At 43.8% G+C, this 27,197-nt stretch overlaps 1 protein-coding gene across 1 annotated transcript in view; it reads left to right on the top strand.

Moving 5' to 3' along the window:
* HABP2 (hyaluronan binding protein 2) overlaps window positions 1-27,197 on the top strand; it is a gene marked incomplete at its 5' end in the record, with an annotated part of 114,700 nt that overhangs the window by 84,012 nt on the left and 3,491 nt on the right. Inside the window, 11 exons of the mRNA XM_082764641.1 lie at window positions 962-1,141; window positions 16,483-16,548; window positions 20,372-20,503; window positions 21,503-21,613; window positions 22,087-22,203; window positions 22,515-22,634; window positions 23,257-23,428; window positions 23,855-23,949; window positions 24,083-24,329; window positions 25,272-25,414; window positions 25,757-25,891. Of these exons, the coding sequence (XP_082620767.1) occupies window positions 962-1,141; window positions 16,483-16,548; window positions 20,372-20,503; window positions 21,503-21,613; window positions 22,087-22,203; window positions 22,515-22,634; window positions 23,257-23,428; window positions 23,855-23,949; window positions 24,083-24,329; window positions 25,272-25,414; window positions 25,757-25,891 (1,518 nt within the window). The remainder of the gene's footprint in view (window positions 1-961; window positions 1,142-16,482; window positions 16,549-20,371; window positions 20,504-21,502; window positions 21,614-22,086; window positions 22,204-22,514; window positions 22,635-23,256; window positions 23,429-23,854; window positions 23,950-24,082; window positions 24,330-25,271; window positions 25,415-25,756; window positions 25,892-27,197) is intronic.

The raw sequence follows: 27,197 nt of genomic DNA, 5'->3' as shown, positions 1-27,197 counted from the left end.
AATCCTCAGCTTTTTACAAAAATAAAATAAAATAAAATAAAATAAAATAAAATAAAATAAAATAAAATAAAATAAAATAAAATAAAATAAAATAAAATCTTTGAATGCTAAAGTCAATGTAATGAAACAAAATCAAGAGAAAACTAGACAATCTGCTAATCAGGCAGAGAAAAGGAAAGCCATACAAGCTATACACCAAACCAAGATTTACCAACCCATCTCAAACCACCCTTACCAGCGGGTTGTTTTGAGACTGTTTTGATAATGGTTACAGAACACTAAAGCTGTAAGGTGTTAATGTACATTTTGTAAACAGAAAAAGTAGGCAAATCCATAGAATAAATTAAACATATTTTTTCCCCACTTCTTTTGCCTGCCAGCATAACTATGCCCATACTGTGCTGAAAAAAAGGTTTTTCACAGATTTGTGATCTTAACTGTTGAATCTATATTTATGAGTTTCCATGATGTTTCAGTAATAATAAGATTATTAATGTCTCTTTTTCTTAGTATGAGGCACTAAAGCAATCAATGCATAAAACTCAACCGCCTGTAACAGTAACTGGTTCATTAGCAGGGACTGCTGTACAGACTGTGGTGAGCATTAAGGAATATGCATTTATTTTTAGCTGGCCCTCAATATCGTGTGCAAATTCAGCATGGGAAAAGCGAATGGAACTTATAAACTCCTCATAAATAATCAACAATCCCAGAATGGTGTCATTCAAACATATCACACCTTTTTTTCTAGTCTTGCACCCTAAGGTGCTGATAAAAAAATAACAACATCAATACCACCAGTCCTAAGGCAGACCCAAAGGTGGACAGTATTTTGTCTAGTTCCCATTTCCACAGTTTTTTCATGAGAATATTATGTTGTGCTCCTTTGGAATAGTCATCTTCAGACACACCTTCTTCAAGTTGAATTCTGCTTTCTCTTGAGTGTCTCTTTTTCATTCAGGTGAGAGCAGGATAAATGAAGGCCCAAGTCTGGTGACACCCAGATCCTTTCAAGGGGACTTGGTGATCATTGGTGGCCTCACCAAGGTCAGGCAGGCTGAATTCATTGCTCCCATCAGACCTCATCACATGAGGGACAGTGATGACATGGTGCTGAATGTGTCACTTCGACTAGGGCAGGGTGTGAACATATTCAGTTTTTTAACTTTATTTAATCAAACTGGAAAAGTCCTTGCTCAACTGAAGAGCTTGCAACAGCATGTGAAAGTGACGGCTAGGGAAAACGCCATCATTAGGAATGTTTCCGTAGTGTCTATGGGTCTCCATCAGCGGGCAGACTTGCTGAAGCAATGCACGTAGTATTTTCAGATTAATACAAAGTGTGTATGAGTGGCCTTTGTAAGTTTGCTGTGTGTTCAGGGAAAGCTCAAACTGAGGATCTGACCTGAATTTGGAATTGAGTGGTCCTCCCAGTTAAGTAAAAGCTCTTTTTCATGACATGAATCCATTTATTAGGCGAACCAAAAACCCCATAAGCAGACAGTTTTAGGATTTCAAAGTGCCTTCATACAGGTTCTGGGAAACAACTTGCAAAACATGCAGGAATTTATACAGAGATGTTTAATAAATCAAAGCGACACTTACAACAATGAACATCACTCAGTTTAGGTGATTAGTTCTTTACAGTCATTAGGATTGGAGACCAGAGTGTGTGGACTAGTCTCTTTTTATAGATGATTGATGGGATGAGAGAGATCAGAAACAATATTGTAGACAACAGATGAACAGAGAATATTAAAAAAGCAATGGGGGGAGGATTGAAGCCCTGCTGAAAGATTAAAGAATAGAAAGAAGTACAAATGAGCAAATCAATTATTGTGTGAAGATTTCTAGGATGTTGTTTAATTCATATTGGCCTGTTCTATATTTAGTTTCCTCACAGTTTCTTTTTTTATTGATGTTTCTTTTAGTTCCCTCTCTGGAATCTGATTCTAAGATGCATCATTGAATGATCCTTTGAGGGGAAATGTTACAAAATGAGACCCAATCTAGCAAACATCTTCTGACATGAGCCATCTTCCCTTAACTAAGCAAAATTCAATGATGCTGTTTCCGAGTATGTAATCACTCAAAGAAGCAGAAAGTTTGCAAGTATGGGCCACAGAGCATGCATCTGCCTAGGGAGGCAAGGGCCAGGGCAGACAGGGAAGAGCTAGCTTCAGACATACTTTTTCCTCTCACCAAAACTGATGTTCCCTGTGGGGTATTTTAGGACTGGGTTGAAGGATGGTCACAGAGACAGGCAGAGCAAAGTGGGCTGTGAGCCGAGTGTGAGGATTAAGCTGGGAATATGTCTGGGGATGGGTGTTGGTGTGGAGGAACCTTTGTGATTAGGGGAAGCACCATGGGAGAGGAAAGAAAAAAAAAAAAGAAAAAGGAAATAAATACCCCTTTAAAAATTAGTGCACTGTAAGCACAGACCACGAACTCTAAAATAATGTAACCATGCTCCTGCACTTACTTTGAGATGTCATTACAGATCCAAGTCCAGACTGCACAGGAATCCTACCTTGGAGCACATTTGAATTGACTTTAATGATAAAGTGTTCAGTTTTGCAACACTTAGCTTAGGGATGGTTATAATGTCACTGTAACTACCTTTAAGGTAAACACTGATACATGCTGACACCTATACCTGCACCTCAACGTTCAACATTTGCAGTGAAAATTTAGGAGCCTGTCTAAAAATACTGTATGCAAAGTGCTGCTTCCCACATAAAATGTTAACTTCTTCACAAAAAAAGTTCTTTTTAACAACAAAAAGGATTCATGAATAGCCTGCTTGCGAGGTATCTCATAGATATGTGGTGGTGACTCCTAGTTCAGCTCTTCAGGAGACCACGAGACACCACAAGAGAAGTGCCAATCAGGAGCTCCATGTTACCACCAATGTAACATTAGGAGAGGAAGAACTTTGCTGCTGCCATGAACCACTGTGATGGCTGGCTCATACCAAAGCTTTCCAACCTTAAAAATGTTTAGTTTTGTTTAGACTCTGAAGCAGAAAACCCACATAGCCTTTCCAGCGACCAGAGCATCTCACTCCTGTAGCTTTCACTGGTCTGTCTCAGGGACAGGAAATCCCTTAGGACTTGCTTACAATTCCAGTGACTAATTTATAACCTATTTGTCCCACAGTTATCAGTCTGGAACTAACATTTAGCATTGCTTCTCAAGAGACAGCTTTCTTATCCTTGACAGTCTTATAAAAACCATGATCAATTTTATTTCCAGTTGCCATTGCTACACGGAGAAAAATGCAAACAGTGCTGTGCTGCTTCTTTTATAAGCTTGGGAGACTTAAAATTAAAAAAAAAAAAAAAAGCCTTGGTTAACTTCAACCATGTAAAAAATGATCTTGACTTGTGGATCGGTGTCCATAGAAAAATTGTTTCTCAGAAAGAAAATCCAGGGATAAAGTAGATCTGGGATGATGGATCAAAAAGAGGAATTGCAGCCTGGGGAATCTGGGATTGAAAAGAAATCAAGATCCAACCAAATTGGCCCTGCTCATCATGCTAGGCCAGCCAAGTTAAACATGAAGCCAAGAGAAACATGACATAAGTATTAGAGCTGCTAGGTATTTCATCACCACCTACATGAGGTATGAGGACCAAGGAGGTAAGGCAGGGGCTCCAACTGTGCGCTGCTTCAGCTGTGCATCCGCTCAGATGGCTAACTCTTTCTTATGTGTAGTATTGAGCATTCGTAATTAAATGAAAACTAGGAGGGAAAAAAAAAAAAAAAAAAAAAAAAAAAAAAAAAAAGATATTCTTATTCAGAGTTCTGCACAAGGAAATGTAAACACCTAAGAATAATAATGTAGATGGATGGCTCTTACTCAAGCAAGATTTGTTGATTCTCTCAGAACTGCAAAGCAGTGCTCATAACAGCTGTGCACAGTTGCACCTGAAATGATTTGTCTCTGTTATTTTATCTATCATTTAGACAATTAATAACATAGTATGCTAAATTATTCTGCCAAAGAGTTCCCAAATATTTAGGATGTATATTATTCCATGACCTCCTGTTGGATTCCCAACAGGAAACAGATGATATCCCACTGTCCCATTGAACATGCCTGACTCCTGTTTAAAGCAGCAGCACTGCAGTGAATAAAGAAGAAAAAAATATGTCAAAAAGTTAAAGTAATTATTTTAAGGCATGTCTTTTGGAGGCTTTTTTTTTTTTTTTACCAGGTGTTGCTTAGTTTGTGCTTGCCTCTAAATGCATGAAAAATAGTATGGAGGTCAGCTCTCATTACGTTTTCGCTTCTTCAGCAAGAAAAAAGTATTTGCCATAATGTTCATTATATTTATCTTGTTGTTCTGGGATTGTAGAAATAAATTAGTACTGTGGCTGGTGTCATCATGAGATGACATGAGAGGAGAAAAGATGTGGTTGCTGGCTGAAGTGGCACCAAGATGTAAGCTTGCTGCTCTGCGGGGCCCGATGGCTTTACAACCTTGGGTGCCTGGGCAAATCAGTGCCTTTCTCAGTACAGACAGGACATGAAGAGTCCTTGGAGGTCCATGCACCTCTGCTTACTTTGTTTCTTGCCCTTTCCATGCAGGCTGTGGCCAAGGACCACCTCAGCTGTTGTGCCCTGCCCACAGCAGCTGGTGTGTGCCACAGGACCCTGTGTGAGGAGGTGGCAGAGGTTCCTACCTTCGGTTGATTTGTTTGCTGGTATCTGAGGTGTTTTGGGGGCAGTTGGCTCAAAAACCCAAAGGCTTCACCTTTCAGAAAACCTCTCCTTCCCCCCAGAACACCAGGGTGACGTTGTCGGCTCATGCCAGCTCTCCCCAGCTCCCACAGCATGGACCAGGCCTGACACTGCATCCATCTCCCTGTCAGAGATCCCCTTACAGGGGCATGGCTTGTCCAGATTCCCTCGGACTGGCGTCCCCTGAAGGACCCGTGGAGCCTGTGAAGGCAGCATTTGTAACCGGAGCACAGTAACTATATTAGCTCTACCTTTCCAGAGTGAAAATAATCTGTTTTAGGGTGGTTGAACAGAATTTGGCCCTTGGGATTCATAGCCTAGGCAGGTTAAAGTGAGAGCTGCGCACATTAAATGCAGACTTTGAGGTAGGCCATCGCATCTTTCCTAAAATGATGTTACCCTACGGTCACATTTTGTTTGTTTTTAATACTCCATAAATTTATGGCAGGAGCTTTGATGCATGTTTTTCAGCTTGAAAGCAAAACTGCCTTTCTTCGTCCACCGCTTTACAGTTTTAATGCTTTTAGCAGGCAGCTTCAAGACACAAAAATAGGCTCACAGAGCTGTGCAGCTAACAAGAATATCCGGAGCTGTTACAGGAAAGATTTAAAAGAACACCCAACAGGCAGAAAGGGACAGAAAACCTCACGGCCGGGGCATACCCAGTCTTAGGCTGGGGGCAGGAATAAAGTTCCTGTGTGGCAGGTTGTTCTTCAAGGTCTTAGTGCCACATCAGTGTCAGAGAAGTTGTGGGGCACGGTGTGCACCTCTGGAGCCAGATTGCCTCTCCTCCTAACTAGCCAAGCCCTGCCTTGCTCTGTGTTTGAGTTTGTGTAAAGCCTTTGAAGTATTACGGGTGGGTTATAGCAGCAGGGACAAGGGAAGTGTCTTCTTTCACGTCCAACAGAACTTTCTGCTGCCTGCACTTATTCTGGTTTTTGTTTGTTTGCTTGTCTTTAAATTTTTACTCTGCTTTTGATCTTAGCCCAAGAATTGAAACCATCACTGGGAATTTGCTGCTAGAGAGAATTATGAAACAAAATGCAACCGCAACACTTTAAATGTTGATTTAAGTGGTGTCTAGACCTCATGCTGGCTTTCTGCACCAAGATGAGTTTCACAAAGAGAATACCCCTCCTCCCCTTCCCAGAGTTGATATTAAAAGTCAGTTCCCGATACTCTTGCTCAGCTCTGGTTCTTCTGTATAAAGAGGAATAATAGGGCTCCTGCTTTCTTGTTTTCATTTGCAGTTTGAAAAAGGCTTTTGTTTAAGGGAAGTGGAGGGAACACTAAAAAGGTAGCATGAACATATATACAGATTTTTAGTTGTTAGGTTAATTAAAGAAAGCCACAAAATGGTAGCAGTGGAAAAGGCCAAAGCCAAAGCATTGATCTTTGCATACTCCACAGCATTGCTGCTGGGTCTAAAGAAAGTCCTTCTTAGCTGACCCTCCTAGAGACTTGGTCATGCTCCTGTGGGCACTGTGTTGGTGCCTGATGCAGGCAAGTATTTCTAGAACCACTGTTTGTATTGAAGTTGATTATTAAATGTTTTTATTTTTCCTTTACCTTAGGAATTTTCACTCTCCAGTGACAACTGCAGTGATTTGTTCCTTCAAGTGTTAATAGCTGTATTTGCAGTAACCATACCTAATACCATAATAATCCGCACACACATGCATATCCAGCACAGCATGTTGTTCATTCATTCTCTTCTGCTTTATGTTGGAAGATGAAGAGCTATCAGCCAGGAAGGGTTGGAAATGCTTTCCAAAATCAGAATTTGATGGCTATGCATGGTGGCAAAAAAATGTCCAGGTAAATATCTTTACACTGGAAATTCTTATTTTAGTGAGGGGGGAAAAAAAAAAAAAAAAAAAGATTGACAAAGTCCTGTTTCTGGTATTTATTTTGGCAACAGAATTACCCAACCATTATAGAGCATACTACTCAGTAGTAATTCCAAATAAATCACTGAGAGTATAGTCCTCTAGGTTACTCTTTTCTTACTTTTATACTAGACACCACAGCCAAGAAAAGGCACCTCTTTGTGCCTGGAGCTGTTCATTAACATAGGAAAAAAATACTAAACCAGAAGAGTTTGTTGTCTAAACAGGTAACTCATAGGGAAAAGAGAAGGTGTTGCCACCCACACTCTTCAGGTGGGAAGCAAAGGAATACTGAGAGTAAATGATTTGTTTGAGGTAGTATAGAGGACTGCAGAAGCCCTCCAGTCCACCACAGTTCTCTTCCAGCATTTTAAGCAGTTTTCACCCATTCATTTTCAATTTTAAAGGATTGGTCAGTTCCTCTCTACATTTTTCTCCATATCTTTAGTTCGAAGCCACCTAAACTGTCACAGAGAAGCACTTCATGTCTGATGAGCAAGAGAGCATCACTCAAATGGGTTTGGGGATGTGGGAAAGGGTCTACTCCAAGACAAAGAACTGGACCCAAACCCTTCACTGCCTTTGAAGCCTCCTACTGTGCAGAGCAACATACTTTATGTACCTGCCATGCCCTGAAAAGATTGGCCATATCCTTGCGGACAAGGAAAGCAAGGGAGTATAAGCAGGTTAACAACTTTAAGAATCAAAATGTCTCCAAAGCTGCTTTTAAGTTTCTTAAAGCTTCCTAGTGAGAAGACATTACCACATGTAGGAAAAAGAAAGGAGTTTCACTCATTTAAACTTTAATCCATCTTCTGAAATTGGTAGATGTTATAAGCCTTTGCATGGGGTCTGGCATGAGGACCCTTTTTCCAACAGTGACAGAATGAAAAGGATAGGTAGGATTTCTGCACTGGGCAAAAATCTCCCAGGAACAAAGAGCCAGTGGCATCTCTGTCACTTGTGTCTTACTCTGGAGGTTTATGTGGCACAAAAGGATATAAGCAAGCATTGTGCTAACCCTCTGCACATGGACAGGTTTCACTCAGCAGCTTGAGAAGGTCAATTAAGTGTTAAAAAACACCCAGGATAACAGGTTTAGATTACTAGGTGCATGTAATGTTTTTTACATATCATGAGCTGTGCACTAGGGCATATCTAAATAAAATGCATAGGAAATAGCATCACGCAAATATGATCTACATTTTTTCTTGATCAAAGAGGCTGAGGGAAAAAATAATTAAAAAGTAAAAGCCTTATGCAATGAGATTTAAAAGAAAACTTTGGAGGCTGACAAGACGCATCTGGCACAACTTCAAAGTCCATCAAAGTACATATAATCAATGTTTGTCAATAGCAGTTTTGCATCCTTTAATTTATCTTTCATGGATATAAAGCATGATGTTATTAGGATCCAGTCCATACCTTAATTCTGTTTGAGATTTGATGAATCAGGGCTCTATTAAAATTCAGTGCAAATCAGCTTACTCAAGGACACATTACATAAAGTTGTGCATTATCTAACTCCTTTCATCTTGCTGTCTTTCTAACTAGTTAAAGAATCTGGAATCCCTCAAATCTGAATGTGTGGCCACCAACATATTAAATCTCAAACACGTTTTGCTTGTAGGCACCTGCTTAAATTATGCACGTGTGGCATAATTATCATACTTAAATTCTTTGTTTATTTCCTGATGTATGAAAACCACCTCATGATGCTCAGGCTCCAAAGTGAGCAAACATCAGAAAGAGGGTTCCCTGGCATCCAAATTTCAGCACTTGCCACAGAGTCTGTAATCGAGTGCTCACATCTTACCTTTTTTCACCAGGAAAAATATCGTTCAGGGTGGGAAAGATTGAGTCCCTTTTGATTTCACTGTTTTCTTCCTCATATTCAACGTGTGGATGCCCTCTCCTTGCTGGTTTTATTTATTGTACACTATTCAAGTTCTCCCAACAGGCAACCATATTCTTTTCCTCCTGGTGGTGTGGAATGTGCTCAGCTTTATAAACACGGAGAAAACAGGGACTGTGAATGTGGGCTGTGATCTTGAAGCACTCTATTTCTACTGGATTTCATCCTCATCCTTCTTCCTACTTGGCCTCTAAAGTATTTGGGAGAAGAGTCTAGCTTTTCACTTGCTCTCTTAGTACATAGCACAAACAAGATCCAATCAGTTAAAAAAAAAAAAAAAAGGTTGGCATTTCTGTAATAGGGGTTGTTTGTTCTTGTATTGTGATTTCCTCCGTTGCCATCATTGTAAATGTTTCAGCTTCTAGACACTGGGAGTTAGTCAAGAATTTCAGTTTTTATCAAAAAATGGATCTCAAGTTCTCACATCTGTGGAAAAAAATGCTTGAGAGCATGAGCCTTGATGTTTGAAACCTAGAAAATAATAACAAGCATGTTTTCATGTTTCTAAAAATCTTATAATTTTAACTGGATCTCACTATTTTTTCAGGTGGAGGGGAGAGAAATAACTCTGACTCCTACCTATTTAAAATCACAGTAACAAAATAAAAATATTTCTAATACAAGCAAAATACTTTCTTTTGCCATTAGTTTATACTGTTTCCAGGTTTGATAGTTACTGGTTTGGAACATTTACCAGCAGCCAATGCGGTGATTATCTGGACAGGATGCACTTATTTGATCAGGGCAATCTGTTGAACATTAAACAATATTTGAAGCACAGTTAATTATTTGTGCTGAATTAGCTCATCCTCAAATGATTGTGCCTCATCTGAAAAAACATAGGCAACAAGAAAAAACTAATTCCAGGACAAATAGAGCAGCGCAAGGATGGTTAACGGCATTTTGTCCCTTCAGGTTCTCCCACTGATCCTTCTTCTAGGGAACACACATTTGTGCGTGAGTATGTTTTTATTTCTTGCTGCATGCCAGCCCTGTAGCTTGCTGAACCCTTTCTGGGCAGCTGGAGAGGGTAAGGAGCAGGGACTGCCCACCCACCTTGTCTCCAGGTAGGGCATGGGGATGGTTCTGGGCTGAGCACAGGTGCTCATGGTGCGGTGCCTCATGTGCTAATGCAGCCACCACGGCTGCCATGAGGATGGGCTCACAGGTTGAAAAGCTCAGGCTTAAACTGTGCTCAGGCTGGGAGGTTTTGCAAGCTCTTTGGTTGAAGGTAAAATTTATCCCAACCATACATTTCAGATGGCTGAGTGGTCATTGCTCTTAACTCTGAAGGTGTGTTAAAAGCAAAACATCTGGCAAAGCAAGGCAGAGCCCTGCATGGGCAGAGCTGGAGGTATTACCCCCAGTCTCTTCAGCTTATTTTTAGAAGAGAACGAAAGGATGGATTGTACCAAAGAAAAGTTGCAAGCTACTTTAAAAAAAAAAAAAAAAACACATTTCTTTTGTTTCTCCAAGCACTGCAATCAAGTAGATTTCCTCATGAAAGACTTCCAGGTACCCTCGAACTCCCACTTTATAATGCCAATTCCTATGTACAATGATTTCGTATTTACTAAAACTAATTTCAAAATTTTAGATGTTGACTTGTTTAAATTGAGTCCTTTGGGAAAAATATGTAGCGAGGAGCTTTAATAGGTGATGAATCCTTTTGAAGAGCTTGGTGAGTTTATAAGCCGTTATTTTTGCAACACGCTAGGGTTTTTATTAATTAGTGTATCATCAGGACTATCCATCCACTGGCAGCCGTGGATGTGGCATACTTGATCCACTAACACATGACAGCTTATGGGAGGATCACTTCTAGAGCAGCTCAGTGTCAGTCCTCAGGTATTGTGGGAACCCAGTCTGATATAAGCTAGCCCACAATGAATTGGTTTGTTAATTCACACTCAGCAAGGCAGGTGTAGGTGCAGTCTTCGACAACGTGAAGCCTTGCACGGATTTTCCTGACTAGCTCTAAGTGTTAGATTAATTCATTTGCTTTGACAAGCCTTTTCTGACTCTGGTCTACATATTGCTGTGGAAAATGCAGTGCATGTCTCCCCCAGTCCTGAAAATTCATTAACATTGCTAAAATGCAAAAGCAATTCTGCTGTCACTGAAAAGCAGCACGACAGAATATTCAGCAGGCTAGTTTTTAATAAAACATGTTTTTTCTTCATAATTAATATAACAAGGTTTTCTGGCTTAGCACTTGGCATGAATCCCAGAAAAAAAAAAAAAAGAAAAAAAAAAAAAAAGAGGGGAATGAGTCTCTGTGACGTGACCATTGCATGACAAACATGTTTTGAGAGGACATTTTGCCTTAATGATTTGTTCCAAAGAAGAATTTACACTAAAATACTTTGAATGAAAAAGTAAAAGAGTTTGCACATTGATCGAATTGTGCACCCCCCTCCCATTCCTGTTTCTGTCCTTCTTTCCCATATTATCTCTTTTCACCATTCTCATTTTTATTCAAATATAGTTTTAGGAGTTTTTATAAGTAACACTCCTATTAATAAATGTTATTGGTGTAGTACAGAAGTCTAATACAGATTTAGACAGTAGCTCATATGAAGTTGGTTAAAATAGGACAGAAAAGAGCTGGGATATTTATGGATCCAGAGTGTTTGGAGGAGGGATGTAAGGCGACAATGTCCATTTGGTCTTTCATATTCTGAAGAGAAACTGATTTCATCTCCATGAATCCAAAGTATTTCCATGATGCATGAAAATGCATCACGAATGCAAGCAAAAGCAAAACTTGCTCCTTTACTTTAACATTTATGATGCAACTGTATAAAATATTGCCTTGAGATGTGACAGGTCTTCCCAGTTTTTGTTGGGAAGGGCAGGACTTGGAGCGACAGAAGTGGTCATTCACTGAATATTTTGGAACTTTGGAAAATTGATGCCTGCTTAGTAGTGATGGAGGTTTTGAAGTCACCAGCCATGTCCAGGTCAATAACTGAGTGCACATAGTAACAGAATGGGAAAGATTAAAGTTAAGATTAAGATTAATTCTAATATATTAATAACTGCAAAGAAAATTTTCATCACTGCCTATCTTTTAGCTGGCCCACAACTCATGTGAAGCTGTTATCAGCAGCACAGTTCTTTCTATGTCTCCAGTGCTTGGAAAACCATATTTTAGGGTGAAAAGACCCCAAGTGTCTCTCTGACATCTTCTTATGGTGCTGTTTCTACCCACTCATGGATCCATCCCTGTAGCAAACTCCCATTTCTACTCCCCTCACCCTCTCCCCATCGCTGCACCTCTCCTCTGAGGGCCTTATGCTCCCTTGCACCATGACCAAACCACTGCAGAGAGGAGTGAGAGCTGACAATCCCCTCTCCATTTGCACCCCATCAGGTGCAATGCCCTTCTGCAGCGCTCGCCTAAATTTTCCTGATGCAGCAAAAAGCGAGGAAGCCCTGGGAGCGCCCCCAGCTAATTGTGCACTGCACGCTCCGGGAGGGACGCACGCCTCCCTGGCCCCCCAAGGCAATCAGCTTATGCCCTGAAGCATGCAGGTTGATATCCCCTGGAACTAAAGGGACTTAATGACTTTGCATAAGCTTTAAGTCTAGCAGCATAACCTGCGATCCTGGCACCGGCTGCCAAAGCGTTTGATAACACGACGCATGCGTCAGTGCGACATTTCTGGCTCATGCAGCCCCCTTGGAACAGCTCTTGGAGCTTCCCCTTGCTCTGGCATCTGATGCTGGCTCTGTTTTCCACCGGGGAGCCCACGCACACCTCGTCCACGAATGAGCAACTTTAAAACCAGCCAGCTGCTAGCAAGCCCTCTCCCTCAGTGCAAAGATTAACTTGGAAACTTTGATCTCTTGGAAAGCAGGAGCAGGTCGCGCCTGTGCGGAGAAGTGGGCCGGTTGCTGCAGCACCTGCGAGGGCCGTGCAGCTGCTCTTGTGCTGGGTCCCAATGGTTACTGTGTCAGGTGCTGCCCCAGGAAAGGTTCGCAACCGAATAATCAGGGAAATAAAGACATTGCATGTGAACTTCCCTGGGTGTCCCAGGACAGGTCAATAAGGAGCGTGACACCTACTCTGAGGCAAACGCTGCAGTTCAGCAGGAGGCAGGAGAAGGCTTGCTAGTAGAGAGGTGAAGAGCTCAGAGGTTTTGGTGGAATCCTTTAAGGGAACGGTTTCCCAGGCTAAAAATACAACATGTGCTGCATGTGTGCTCCAGATGATAATGTGTCCTGCTTTCATTATGCTTCAGCCATCGCCTTGGCTGAGAAATATAATGTCATTGCTGGAAAAGCCACTTTCCCTTGAAGTTCAAAGACTGTCACTATCCAAGATGGTTGCAGGCAAAAATCTGGCCGATTGTAAGAGCATCAGAACCGTCGATTCCCTCCTCCTTTGGCGAGCAGCCCAGACAAAGGTTCCCACTGAGAGCTGTCAGCAGGATCAAGGGGTTCACGTGGAAAAGGCAGTAGTTGTGCCTGCCCTCGTGGCTCCTTCGTGCCGGATGTCAGTTGTGGATGGAAGTTGATCAAATAGCCGTCCTCGTCCTCCTGTGCAGCCCCGTGCCACCGCCTCCTCAGCTGCAGAGCCGTGCCGGCGCAGGGGAGAGGGGCAACGTTTGTGCTGCTGCTGTGGAGGCTGCTCCGTGGCAAGTTGCAGGAGAATTGCCACGAAGCGGTGCAATTAAGCATGCAGGCCAATTCATAGCAAGGTAGCTGAATTTTCGAACTCCTGTAGAGCTTTTGTTGGGAATTATGTGCATGTACATGGGCAGGTTTTGTCCCTCTGCTAGTCTGCCACACCAGCTCAAATAAGTACATTATTTGCTCTGGAATTACTTCTGGTTTGCACACATGCAAACCCACAGCCTAACCCTGGGTTGTCGCCTTTGTGCTGCCTGTTTCTCCACCTGCATTTGTGTTTTAATTATTCATTTTGATTGTAATAAGGGGTAGCAAATGTACCCGAGACACAATCAACAGTTCACTGCAGAATGCCCTTGGCAGCTGTAAATAATTTCCCTTGAATTTAGGGTCAAATCTTCCCAGCTTTATTCGGAAAGAATTGCCAGAGATTAACTGGACATTTTTGTCAGAGTTGGAGCTGCAGGATTCTGTCCTCAGACCAAGAAAGCTCCTGGTTCTGGCACTGCTGTTTGAAATCTATTATATTTCAATAGTCTTCCTTTCTTGAGGGATTGAAATAGAAAAATGGAGAGTATCCTATGTCTGCAGTGTTTAACCTTTGTGCAAAGCCTAATTAGCAAAGTTTGGTGGTTCTGTGGAGAAATGAAGCTTTAGTGAAGTCCTAACTATGACAATGATAATGACAACAAAAGTCAGGTGAAATTAAATTTTGAATTTCAGCCATTTTTCCACCTTTTTTTTTTTTTTTTTTTTAGGAGCCCTATAAATGTAATCGGCTCCACACTCAGCAACGAGCCAGTACCCACATAAAATGTCTCTCCTGGATTTTGTTTTTGCAGGGTTTCTTTTTTTTTTTTTTCTTTTTTTTTACGAGCCTAAAGTCATAAAATTTAAAATTGCTCTCCGCCAGTTCTTCCAGCTTCGTCCCCCGTCCCTGCGGACCCGCCGCGAGCAGGATCCAGCGATTTTATTCCCTCTTGAGAGAACGCACAAAGTATCAGTGTCGGGCTGCAGAAAGGAGACTGTTTGGTGAAACAAGCCCCACAGTCTCGTTTCTTTTCTCTCCCCCCCCCTCCTTCTCCTCCTTTTGTTTGCATCCTGCTCCCGGCTGGGCGCAGTATTGCACCTCGTCGGAAGGACAAGATCCTCCTCTGCTGGCCGTGAGCAATACGGCACAGCGGGCGAAGGGCCCGGCCACATCGCCGTGCTGCCCTGCCTGCCTGCAGCCCCTCCTGGGCCCCCTTCCTGCAGCATCCCACATCCCACATCCCCTATCGCATCTCCCGCATCCCACCTCCCTCATCCCACGTCCCCCATCCCACGTCCCACATGCCAGTGGGACAAGTTTCCATGCCCAGGAAGGGGCAAGCCCACACAGGAGGGATGGAGATGGGTGCTTCTCCAGCTTCTGCCATGTAACGCCATGGAAAGCTTCATGCAGGGAGCCAAAAGATTGAATTTGGCCCTGTGCTGGCTAGCGGAGGTGGAAATGAGTCTGAAGCAGTATTGTCTGGTGGACCTCGGAAGGCCAGGTCTGCCTGGGGCTATGTCCCCTGCAAATCTATATCAGGCACATGAAGGGCAAAGAGATAATATGGCACACCAGGTTTGTGATAAAGATCAGGTTGATGTCCTAGACTTGTAAGGTGGCACGCTCTGTGTTGGGTGCTCCAGGAACATTTGTTCTGAACAGCATTTGTGTTGTGGCAGCGGACAGTGGCCTTCATCCAAAGCTGGGAACCCAAATCTAGGGCTCAGCCACCCTAGAGCACAGGGCACTGTCTGCACTGAGGGAAACCTGGACATTTTCCAGGGCACCAGGTCATTGCAAGAGGTTTAGGGAGCCTGCTCTCTTACGAGTAACTCTGCCCATGGGGGAAGGGTTGGAAGGGTAGCCAGGACAACTGGTATAGTGACATGCTCAGGCTCCTTTCTTTCTTCTGTTCTTGCTATTTGAGTCTTTCCCTTGTACACTGGGAGACTCCCAACTGTGCTCTGCAGCTGGGGGAAACTGAGGCACAGAAGAGCACAATGCCATCACCTCCACACCTCACACAGCTCGGGCTGGCACTCTTTGCCCTTCCCATGCAGGGCAAATGGCTGCCCTGCGTGCACGGAAATTTTAGCAACCTCCTTGAAGACAAAAGCTGCTGCCCTGAAACTCTCTCCAAGACCATTAAGCTCAGGGCAGGAAGGGGCAGTGCTGAGGAGGGCACTGAGGTGCAGGCACCCAGGGAGCAGCTCCCTGCCTCCAGCTGTAGGGGGACACTCAGGTGTGAGCTCCAGGTGGCAGCCACAGGTGGGGGCTGTTCTGGGTTATTGGGGGCAGGTTCTTATTCACGGCTGCTTATTCATTCCTAGCCACAGTCTGGTGTTAGCTGAGAGTGCCTCTCTTCTGTACAGAATACTTAATATAATGCCCAAGTAAGAAGTGTGTTTTTATAATTGATTACATCTATAGCAATACATAGGTGTGTGTAATAACTGTGTGTCTATACAGTCTTCAGTATACATGTTAAATTGTCTGGAAATGTGTTTTCTTCTGACAAATCACGTGCGGGATGAAGCAGTGCAGCTCCAGATCTCCTCCTTCACACCCGCTGTTAGTATGTGCTCTCGTCGCAGCCAGGTAGCCCGTCTGCAGCTGTGACTTACAGCAAGAGGGGACGAGTCCTGATGTGGCAGCAGTACATTTCCTTTCTGCCTCACTCAGTCTTCAAAGGCTGAGTGTTGTTTTCCTCCTCCTTCTGCTCCCTTTTGTTGTTTGCCCTTGATCACAAGCCAAATAGGAAAGGCTGGAGCCCTGTGTCAGAGGGTGAACGCATGGCATTTCCTTGCAGGAAGCACCAGAAATGTTCTCCTCTGTCCAAAGGCTGCTGATCACCTTCCAGCTTGGAGGGCTGGCTCCCCACATCTGGGTTGCTCTCTGCTCTATCCTGCCCAGCATCTCACAGCCCTTTACTCTGGCACCTGGCTGTGGTGCCATTAGGTAAATGCTCAGTGTGTGGCCACTTAATAAATAAAGGCAATTAACTTGTTTGGGACAAGTTTTTCATAAGCATGCTGCAAATTGTGCTAGATGGTCAGAAAAGCTGGAGCTCCCCCCAGGTTGTTGGGAGAAGCATAGGTTTTTGGGCCATTTTGATGATCTGTGAAAAGAGACCTTAAAAATGCAGCCTGGGTGACCCTGAAGTGGGTAATGAGCTTTTCTGGATGTCCAGAACTGGGGCAAAGAGAAATCTGCCACAAGTTGTGCTGTAACTGTGCTCCAAACTCGTTTTGGTTTTCAGAAACCGACTCTGTTCTTCTTTATCCCCTGCAGACCTCCTGGTTCTTCCTGGCTGACTTTCTGAATGGTAAGTGGATTTGATTTCTTCCACTGAAGCTCTGCATGCAGGCCTCACTGTTGGCAACCTGGTCTATCAAGATCCTTGGCTGGTGCCTAGCACTGAGTTTTGTTAACTTCATGCGTGGCTTTGTAATGGTTAAAATAAGGCTGGAGATCCTGAGAAGGTCTGTTGGGCTCTGGACAAGTAACACAGTCAGCACTTCCAGGCCTTCCCATGTGCTCTGTGTTGGTGCAGAAAACATCTCTGCAGTGGGTCCTGGTACAATGGGGCACAAAGCGTGGCTGCAGCAATGGTAATGGGGGATACCAAGAGGGCACCAGCAGCTTGCTGTGCTGTTCAAAGCCAGGAGTTCTCTGCTGCTCCATGGGCCTCATGTGCTTGATGCAGGTTTGGGGACCTGCTGATGAGCTGGGTCTAGCATGTGGGCCACAGAGCAGAGGTTGTGGTGCTGGGCTGCAGAGCACACCGGAGGGTAAGGGAAGAATCTGGTGCAGCTCAGTGCCAGCTGTGCATGAAAACTGAAGGTCAGATAAAGGATGGATAGCTTTCCCTTGCTGCACGCAACTAACTGTGGGACTTATTCTAGAACTTATGCAAGCAGGTTCAGAAAGTATTCAATAGCTCCTGTGAGTAAAAAAATCATTGAAAGTGATGTAATGTTATGATATGGGTAAGAGAAATGCTGTGATGAATCTTAGAGGGGTGGGGGCTGTAGATAACTTGTGAGGACTTGTACCTGCTTTTGCAGCCTGTTTAATCTATGAGAGGATTGTGGTTTTATTGCTAAGTTTAGTAATCTTGTGGGCAAGTCCCATTCATTTTTTTTTCTTGAATTTAGTGGCTCTTGTATCTGATCTTATAAATTATTAAACTAATTATGAGTAAATTAATTTACTAGTAAACTATTAAATTATTTTTCCCACCAAAAAAAAAAAAAAAAAAAAGTGTGCCTCTCGCTATGCACTCCTTGTGCAACTACATGCCTCTTCATTCTGCTGGCATTTTGGTCCAGTCTGCAAGTCCAGCTGCCCTGTACCCATGCAGCACTGGTTCCTTCCCCAGACCAGTGTTGCTCTCCTCATAGGAGACGTGTGGCAAACACCTTCCCAGATCAGTGCTTAGCTTCTGCAAGTACTCGTACTCCTTCAGCAGCCATCAGCAGACAATGCCCTCCAAAGGGTAAGTGCTGCAAAACTGCTCTTGTGTAACAGCCCCAAATTGTTTGGAAGGAGTGAGGGCTTGGCTGTTAGCTGCTCCTATCCCTTCTGCAATTTCTTTCTGAAGCTGCAGATGCTCCCAGCCAAAACCCATGTGGAAGGGAGGAAATACCAAGAGGTCTGTGCAGGAGTAAATGGGAGACTTATTGTTTTTTGAAATACCATCAGGATTTCAGCCTCATAAAAATAACTTTACATTATTCACAGACCTGCAGACAAAAAGTATTTAGAGATGTGGCAGGAAAACTCATCCTCCTTAAATTAGGGCAGATTTCAGTCTATCCCTGGAGGTTCAGAGAGCTTGAATAAATGCCGGGCGCTTTCTGTGTTGGCAATAGGCTTTAACTTTGCACATCACTCATCTCGACAACTGCAGTCCAACAAAGTTACCTTGCCATTCAGGTCACTCGATGGCATCCTAATGCATCACTTTCCGCTCGGAACATTAGTCATGACTTGATCCAGGCAAGGTTTTGAAAACAGTGTGACTGCCGGCATTGGGATATCTGTTCTCCCCGCAAGAGAGAGTCCGTGTAAGCTAATGAACAAGAGGATATTGATCAGAAATCCATTACTTGATTGACAGCTCTTGGCGACGTGAAAAAGTGCAGATGAAAGCTTGAGCAGTTTAAAAGATCACCCAGACCTCAAAGCTGATTTGAAGCTTTAAAAGTCAATCTCTGCCTATCAATTATGGGGGGATTTTTTTTGTACTACACAGAGGAAAGTTATTCTTTGAAAATTTGCATGCAGGATGTCTAATTTAATTTCATGTAATAGTCACATTTCAGTGACAAATGTCAGATCACTGCTTTTTTAAGCATGTTAAGGTTTTCCAGCACTTATAAAGAATGAGCACTCTGATTTAATAATATGTTTAAATCAACCAGAGTATCAGGCTGCATTAATTATGTGCTCAGATTTAAAAAAAAATAATAATAATAGTGTTATTTTTGCTTTACTAAACCTATGGCTTGTTATGAATAATTTAAAAAATGGAATGGAAACACTTCTTAAGTAAGCGACATGGAAGCCAAATAGTTATTTAGTGTTGAAGCAATGATAAACAGGAAGACATCTTTCAGTTTGATGTACCCAAGTCAGGGGTTTCTGTTCTTTCTTTTCTGATGCTTAATAAATGATTGATCCACCACTAAGGACTGACACTAATGTAACAAAATGAAGTGACACTATCATCATTTCTTGACACCATCCTTACACTGAGTAGTCAGTAGATGTTTCTAAAATAGCTTCACTATTTGTGCTTGTCGGGAGCACTTGTTTTTTCAGCTACTAGCTCAGCAAAGTCCTCTCTCGCCCCTGTAAAGCATGCTGGGCATGTCTGCAGCATGCTCTGAGCAGCTGTAACTCCCCTGTTCATCCTTCACAACTTTTACCAGGTATGTCTTTTATAGAAAAAAGGCTACCCTGTCTCTCTGAATAGTTCCTTAAAGCACCTGTGGAACAAAAAGCCAACACTCCCTGCTAAGATTTTGAAAATAAACAGGGAAACAAAATCAGGCTCCTTCACAATATTCCCTCCAACTCAAGTCCGCCTGCAAAATCTCCCCTCAGACAAAGTGAGCTCGCAGGCTGCATTTCAGGCAAAACCCTCTTTTTGTTTTCCTTTCTTAACTACATCACATTAAATTTAATTTTGTTCACCGTAGACAATGTCCTTATCTTCCAGCGAGATCCTTCTGTTCCTCAGCACGGCACACACTTCTGCAACACTTGCACACTGTCGAGACTTAGCTCCTGTGGAAATAATGAGCTGAGGAAAAGGAGTCTTGACTTGACATAGCAATAAATGAGGTGAAACTTTCCTCTCTTTTTTTTTTTTTTTTTTTTTTTTTTTGGTGAGAAATGAGAGTTGGCATGTAGGAAGGAAAAAAAAAAAAGACAAAAAAAAGACGGTTCTATTTTAATATGAAATATAAAACACCCATTGTACAAAAGTGGATTTTTTTTTTCAGAAGCAAAGAAAGAATAAAGATAAAGGCTGCAAGAGAATGAATGAGGAGAGAAAACTAAGATAATGTAGTCGATAATCAGTTCAAGGCAGAACATTATCCGTGGGGCCATCAGTCCGGCCCTAGGGGAGAGCTTTTTAAAATCTCTGCTCGCAGTTTAGCAGTGCTCATTACCATAGCTCGTCTCCGACACACCAGCGGGGCTTCTGCATGCCCACGCAATTCAGCCACCCTGAACACGGGCTGGCGAAGCGCCGGGGGATGCTCTGTGCCACATGTCCCATGGCATCGCGGGGACATTTTATCCTCAGAGGGGCTCTGTGGGCTCAGAGACTCGCTGCTCTCCCCCTGCCAGCAGCTGAGGTGCTGGGGATCAAAGCAGTGAGACAAAGGAAACCTCTTCTGCTCGCACGGCCTCAACCACTGCGGGTGGCAGCCACCCGTGCCTCATATCCGTGCCTGCAGGGCCCCCCGCCACCAAAGGGCAAAGCTCCTGTGTCCCCACACCCTGAGCATCCTGGCAGGAGCCAGCACCTCCAGCAGCGGTGGCAAGGCCATGGCTGGGGACAGCCACACACAGAGGTGGCCTTGTAGCAGCTGTAACTCCTCCATGCGTCCATTCCCTTCTCCTCCCCACAGACGAGGCTGCTGATGACTACGAGTACTACGACGACAACACGCAGGCCGAGGAGGACCTCTTCCAGCAGACGCAGACCTCGGAGGACCCCGACTGGTTCGAGGAGTTCTTTGGCTACAGCGAACCCCAGCAAGGTGCTCCGGGGTGGGCAGGGGGGCAAGGATGGGTGAAATCCCAGTCCTGCGCTCACAGAGTGCGGCAGGCCTTGGCTGCCAGCCTGCTGGTGAAACGCTTGCATCAAAGGGATGAGTTAGGAGGATTGTTTGCTGTGTTCTCCTTTGTGTTTCTCTTGTAAGGAGCCTGTGTTTTATCTCAGGGTTTCACAGAATGGATTCTGATCAGGCAGAACATTTCTGATTGCTACTACAAAAAAACACAGGCTTATTTGTCTATAGACACTGCGAGACGTAATTGCTGTTTTCATGGGATATATGTTCTGTATTTATGCTGGGAACCAAATGTAGAGCAGGTTTCCTTTTATTATTTTTTTCCTATTTCTATTTTGCCAGACTTCAGGAGAGAAGGAAAGGGTCCTGTGGACTGCTCAGGGAACACAAGAGGGGAGGCAGAAGGCTGCCTGCAATGTCCCTTCTCATCCCCTGGTACAAGGGAAGCAGAGCTGGCACGAGGCTGGCCCTGCTCACCCCAACACTGGCTGCTCCAGCACAGTGGTATTTATACCCTGGGAGTATTACATAGCATAACAGCAATGGACAGCTTTTCCAGGGGAGTTCAAGTGCCATGCTGCAGCCAGGGCGATGCCAGATCCAGACACCACTGCACTAAGCACACAGAGGCAGATGCCCAGGGCCAGCTCTGGTCCTGAACACATCTACTGCTCTCACTGCTGCAGAGGCAAATCTGCTCCACCACAGGCTTGTAAAGGGAGCTTGGGAGCTCCAGACCCAAAGCCATGAGCTCTTAGAGCTTACAGTAAGCTCTGCAGCAATTTGTAGCTGCTTCTGTGGCTGCTGAACCCGATGCATAAGCGTGGTGTGTGTTACACTGGATGCTGTGCCCAGCCTGTCCATTTTAATGTGCTCATTAAAAAAGAGGGGGGCAGGGGGAGAACAAACAGGTGAGGAGGTAGAGAAGCTGAAAGGCAAACTAAAACCCCTGCGTTCTTACCCTAGCCGACCCGTGCTCCTCTGATCCCTGCAAGAACAACGGGCAATGTGAGAAGAGAGGAAGCAGCTTCAGCTGCATCTGCCCCAAGCCATACACTGGGACTACCTGCGAGAAAGGTAATCACTCTTTGCTGGCTGACACTCCTTGTTCTCACAGCTGATGTTACTGCCATGGCTCTGCCAAGAGAAGCAAGCACCAGAGCTTTATAAACCCACTGTTCACTGAGGTGAGGGTTTTAGCAGCCCGCTGCAGTCACATCAATATGTCTTGCACTTAGCTCATGGTCCAAACCCAAGTCTGTCTAAAGCAGTTATCAGTAACAATCTTCTGGTGTGCAGAAAGTGCACCTCTGTCCCCTCCCACCCAACGTGGACACTGGTGAGCTGCTCATTGGTCTTGCAGCTTTTTTTGCTGTAGGTGCTTGAACAAGAAGGAAAATCCCAATCCACGCTGCTATGTAGTATGGTGTGACAGCCGGGTGACCAGCTCCTGGGGTGTCAGGAGAAAGCACAGCTTCCCACCACCCTGCAGGGGCACAGCTCTGTGTGCACAAATGTGTTGAAACAAAGTGTTTATCTGTTTCGCGCAGTGAAGGACATGTGTGTGGAGAACAGCTGCGTCAGAGGAGACTGCCTTGTTACGCTAACCCCACCTTACTCTCAATGCAGCTGCAGTCATCCCTACAAGTTACCGGACTGCCACCGCGGTGAGCACAGCCCCAGCAGAAGGGGCTCCCACTTTGTGGGGTGCTGTGTGGATGGTGGTGGGACTGGGAGGCGTTTCAGAGCTGCCCAGGCTGAGATGGCTGCAGGGAGATGGGATGGTTCTCACCATGTATACAGCATGGTGGTTCAGTCACTAGCAAAATGCCCCATGGTGATAGGCATTTTGCAAGAGCTGATAAGAACTTCGATTTGAGGCTAAACAGGGGCTTTCCTGGATTTTCATGGGGGTGTGTGAGTGCCTGTGGAGCATCCGGAAGAGTCACAAGGCATTCTCTGTTTTCCACCTTGACAGCATCTTCACAATGCAGGCCAAACCCATGCAAGAATGGAGGGACCTGCATACGGCACAGAATCAGATCAAAGTTCACCTGCGAGTGCCCTGAGCCATTCAGAGGGAGGTTCTGTGAGATCGGTACGTCACGGTCCCTGGGGAGGCTGGGGCTAACCCTCCACGGGCCACCTTCACCCTGCAGCCAAGTTGACCAAGGCCTTCCTCACCAAGAGCCTGACCACCAGCCTCCTTGAGGAAGGTGTCAGGGGAACAGGCTGAGCTCTGCGGCCTCCATCAGCCAAGGGGATCAAAGCTATTCCCATATTGATGTTTTCTGAGCTGTGCTTCAGCAGGCTCTCACTGGTAGAGCATGAGTGAGCATGTGCTCTCCAAGGCTTCTATGTGACCCGTGGGGAAGGAACATCGGGTTTTCCTTAAACACCAGAAAGATGAGGTATGGAAGGTTCACAGTCGGTTGTCTGTGCCTCCCCAGGCTGAGGACAGCCACTGATACATGGTTGGGTGGTCCTTGCCATGCAACAAGGTTTCAGGTGTTTGAAGTCAGTCAAGCCTGGACAGATGCTGGGATATAACTCTTGTTTCTGGCCTGTCTAGGACAAGAGGTATCGCTATGTGACTCAGTGGGTCCTTCTAATCCCCCATCAAGTTAACGTAAAGCAAGGAAGGGAAGAAAGAGGAGCCACTTCAGGCAAGGAACAACTTTTTATAAAGACTTTTTCATATCAACGTTGTCTTCTTACAGGATTGGATGACTGTTATGAAGAGGACTCCCTTGGGTACAGAGGAAGAGTGAACCAAGCCGAGAATGGCAAGACCTGCCTGCACTGGAATTCCCATTTGCTCTTGGACTACCCTATTAATGCATTTATGGAGGATGCTGACTCTTACGGCATTGGAGAACATAACTTCTGCAGGTAATATTTTGAAGAAGCAGCTGTAGAGGCCAGTATCAAAGGGTTCCCTGAGTACAAACTGCTCCCAGGAATTTGGCAAACTGAGGATGTTAAAATCTCATATATTTCTAGACAGTGCCTGTTTATAAAACACGAGGATGTTAGGGCTGCCTTCCCTAAGTCACTGCACTGAAGTGAGGCTTCCAGAAGCAGCTCTCAATTTCCCTTGTTTTTTACAGGAATAAGATAGATAAGGGGACAGTAAAATGGCAGAAGCGGCACTCTCTTTTCTTAAGTATCTTCTTTGTCAAATCTTATGAAAGAGTAGCTCTCAAAGCCTGGCTCTCTTACGGGAGCATGAGGCCACTCCCTTAAGCATCCTTAGCTCCTTTGCACAGTTTTGTGGAGATTTCCCCACTCTGGCTGATGCTCAGCTGTTCCCTTCAGGAATCCTGATGAGGATCAAAAACCCTGGTGCTACATCACAAAAAATGGCAAAGTGGAGTGGGACTTCTGTGACATTTCACCCTGCTCAGGAACAGGTAGAGTAACGAATTAGAAGTGAGCTGTTTGGCAGTGTGTAGGTGTCTGGATGAGCAGGTCACCACCTGTTGCTTAACTCCTCCTGTGTGATATTATCTCTGGATTACCCATCTTCTGCCTCTTCCAACACAGCTCAGGAGAGCCAATGGACCACAGACAGCCTAGAAGACCCAAGCGAAACAAATTCAGGATTCAAAACATGTGGACAACCAGAAGGTCAGAGGGCACTCAAGAGGATCTATGCTGGAGTTAAGACTACAGCTGGCAAACATCCCTGGATGGTGTCTCTGCAGAGAAAGACTACAAGAGGCAGCAGACATATCTGTGGTGGAGTGCTAATTAAATCATGCTGGGTTCTTACTGCTGGACACTGCCTTATGTAGGTGCTTGTCCTATGCCTAGGGTAGATAAACATAAAGAAAAAAAAAATAGGATGGCAGTTATAGCTTGGAATTCTAATGATTTACAATCCAAATTATTTCTGGGAATCAAGCTGAAAGGAAAACATACAAAAAGAAAGAACATGCACATGAAATATATATAAATATATATGAAAAAATGGTGTTTACTGGAATTACAAATTAAACTTACACCTCACTCATCTAAAATGAGCCAAAATAAGTGTACGAGAGGAAAACAGGAGGATTATGAAAAGGTTTTACAATATTTGAAAGAAGGGATCCATGAAAACCTCAGGGAATATTGGGATACCATGATCAACATCACAAATGGCATCATAGTTAAGATCTCCAGAAGAACACAAACGTGCTTTGTCCTTCCAATTGTTTATGTGTCAGCTAGCTCAGAAAATGACATTTCCTTGAGCATTTTTTTTAAGAGGTTGGAAGCCACTAGCCTTGGAAACTGGTAAATTACACTCCAGAGATCATTCCAGCACAGATGATTTTAAGTATGCTTAGACAATGGCAAAGGATTGTAATCCTGTGGCTCTGAGGTACTACTCAACATCACAGCCATGGAAATAGACTATTTGTACACTGCTAGTCTGCCCCAAAATAAAAAGAAGAAAAATATTAAATTAAAAAACAATAATAAAAAATTAAAAAGTATGTTCATGCAGCTTTAGCTCATTTTATTTAATGACTGCAACAAGTTAAGAGCACACGTATTGTCCAACGCTAGAATTTTCTTGACCAAGTCCCATTATAACAATCTTAATCTTCTGGTCATGCTCTACGACAGGAAGCAATGTCTTGACTTCCAGATACTACAGCTTCAGGTTTTCACCACTGATATACAAGGTCTGTAACGTCTGCACCACCACAATAGCTAATGTTATTTACTTTACTCTTTTTTGCAGAGAGCTAGCAGAAAAACACCAAGTGGTCCTTGGAAAGCAAGACCTCAGGAAGAGGGAACATCAAGAGCAAATATTTGATGTGGAGAAGATCATCGTACATCACAAATACAGAGAGAAGGGCGATGTCCCATACAACGATATTGGTAAGATCCTTTTATTAAATATGTCTCATCTCTAAAATCAGTTACCTGAAGTGCCTCTCTACAACTGAAGTCAGTATAAAATTCCACTCCTAGAATGTATTTTGTAAATTATTAGGTCAAATTATGGATTATACCCATGTGAAACTTTGGGATGTGAATTGTGTTGGGCAGGGAGAAATCCCTGTGTGTGGGGACTAAAAAAAATAAGGACAGATCCAGCATGTAGTGTGAACTGTATGTCAGCACAAGCCCCTGTGCCATGGGGTTGTGGCACAGACTGATAATGATAGCTAAGGATTAAAATCAAAATACAAGTTACAAATACTTTTATCTTGTCTCCAGCATTACTGAAGTTGAAGCCAGTTGATGGTCACTGTGCCGTGGAATCAAAGTATGTGAAAACAGTGTGTCTGCCTAACTTCTACTTTCCCGTTGGGACTGACTGCTTCATTTCAGGATGGGGCGCAACGGAGACAGGTACGTGAGCCCGTGAGGGCTGGCTGCGTTTTTTCAGAGAGTTCTGAAAAAAATCTCCCCCGCCCCTTTATTTTTGTTTGGCTTGGTTTGTTTTTTTGCTTGCCACCTGAGACACCATAGCATGGTTTCATCGGGAGCCAGCTATAGAAGTACGAAGGTATTGAGAAAGACTATTGTATACTTTGTGAGTTTCAAGACAAGACTAAGACAGGCTGGAACTTTCACATGGTTTTCCAGCCCATTGGGTCAGATAAAGCTTTTTAGAAGCAGCATCTGGATCTTCAGATGTGCTGGAAAATAATATAAAAAAAAAAAACACTAAGGCTTTTCAAGTTGAACCAGCTCTATCCAAAACCTTTCTTGCCCATAGTAAATCCTGAGGGGAGAAATTACTATGCTTAAATAAAAGATAATGCCAATTTTCTGAAAAATGCATTTTCTCATGTTCTGATTGATGTGTTGCTGTAAAGCAGCAGAAGGAAGATGTGTCACTGAGGCTGCAGTAGGTGTCCTAGTGCTTTGTGACTGATACAGCCTGATATGATACACAGGACCAAATTCTCCCTTCTGATGTAACTCTCATTGAAGTGCACAAGAGACAAGCATGTACATTTGATCAGAATGCACCAACAGAATTTAATGGACATTTTTTAAAAGTTCCAAATAAAAAGTCTCTCTTAAAAAGTGAAGGGGAAATTTTATTATTATTTTTTCCCTAAAAAGAATATCAAGTATCCTGTATGTGCTCAAACTAGATGGCTCCTTCTTTGAGCAGAGCTATTATTAGCATTTCAGGAAATCACTGCAGAAATAGAATATTTCCTGAATCTCAGGCAGAACCAAACTTATAAACCACCTTTAATTATCTACAGATGTAGTGCTTTGAAACTTTGGCTATTGCCTTTAGATGTCAAGTTATGTCTTTAGATTCCCTGTAATTAATCATTGCCTTTAAATATTGCATGACTTTCAGTTTTCATCTGTTTCATTAGCCTATGTGTTACAACATCTAATGGCACTAGTCTGAGAAGTGCTGAGCAGCTCTAAGTCCCGCTGGGACCAGTGGGAGCTGCAGACCACCAGCACCTTTGAAAAGCAGGATACCTCTGACAGGTGTAGAGCTGATCTGAGCCAAATGCTGAATACCTGACTTTGCTTTTGTTCAGGCAACAGCTCAGTGTCCTGAGTGAAGCCTCCAGGCTCAAACTCTAACCCTTATCAATGCAGACATGCTTCTTTTCTTCCCAGGCTAGACTATGCACCCTTCTCTGTTCTTACCCTTTCCCATAGAAATGGCAAGCAAGCT

The sequence above is a fragment of the Aythya marila genome (genome assembly GCF_965140915.1).
Source record: "Aythya marila genome assembly, chromosome: 7".
In the NCBI taxonomy this organism is placed as follows: Eukaryota; Metazoa; Chordata; class Aves; order Anseriformes; family Anatidae; genus Aythya; species Aythya marila.
Note: the sequence above shows the minus strand (reverse complement) of the source record. Positions and strands in the feature narration are given on the sequence as shown.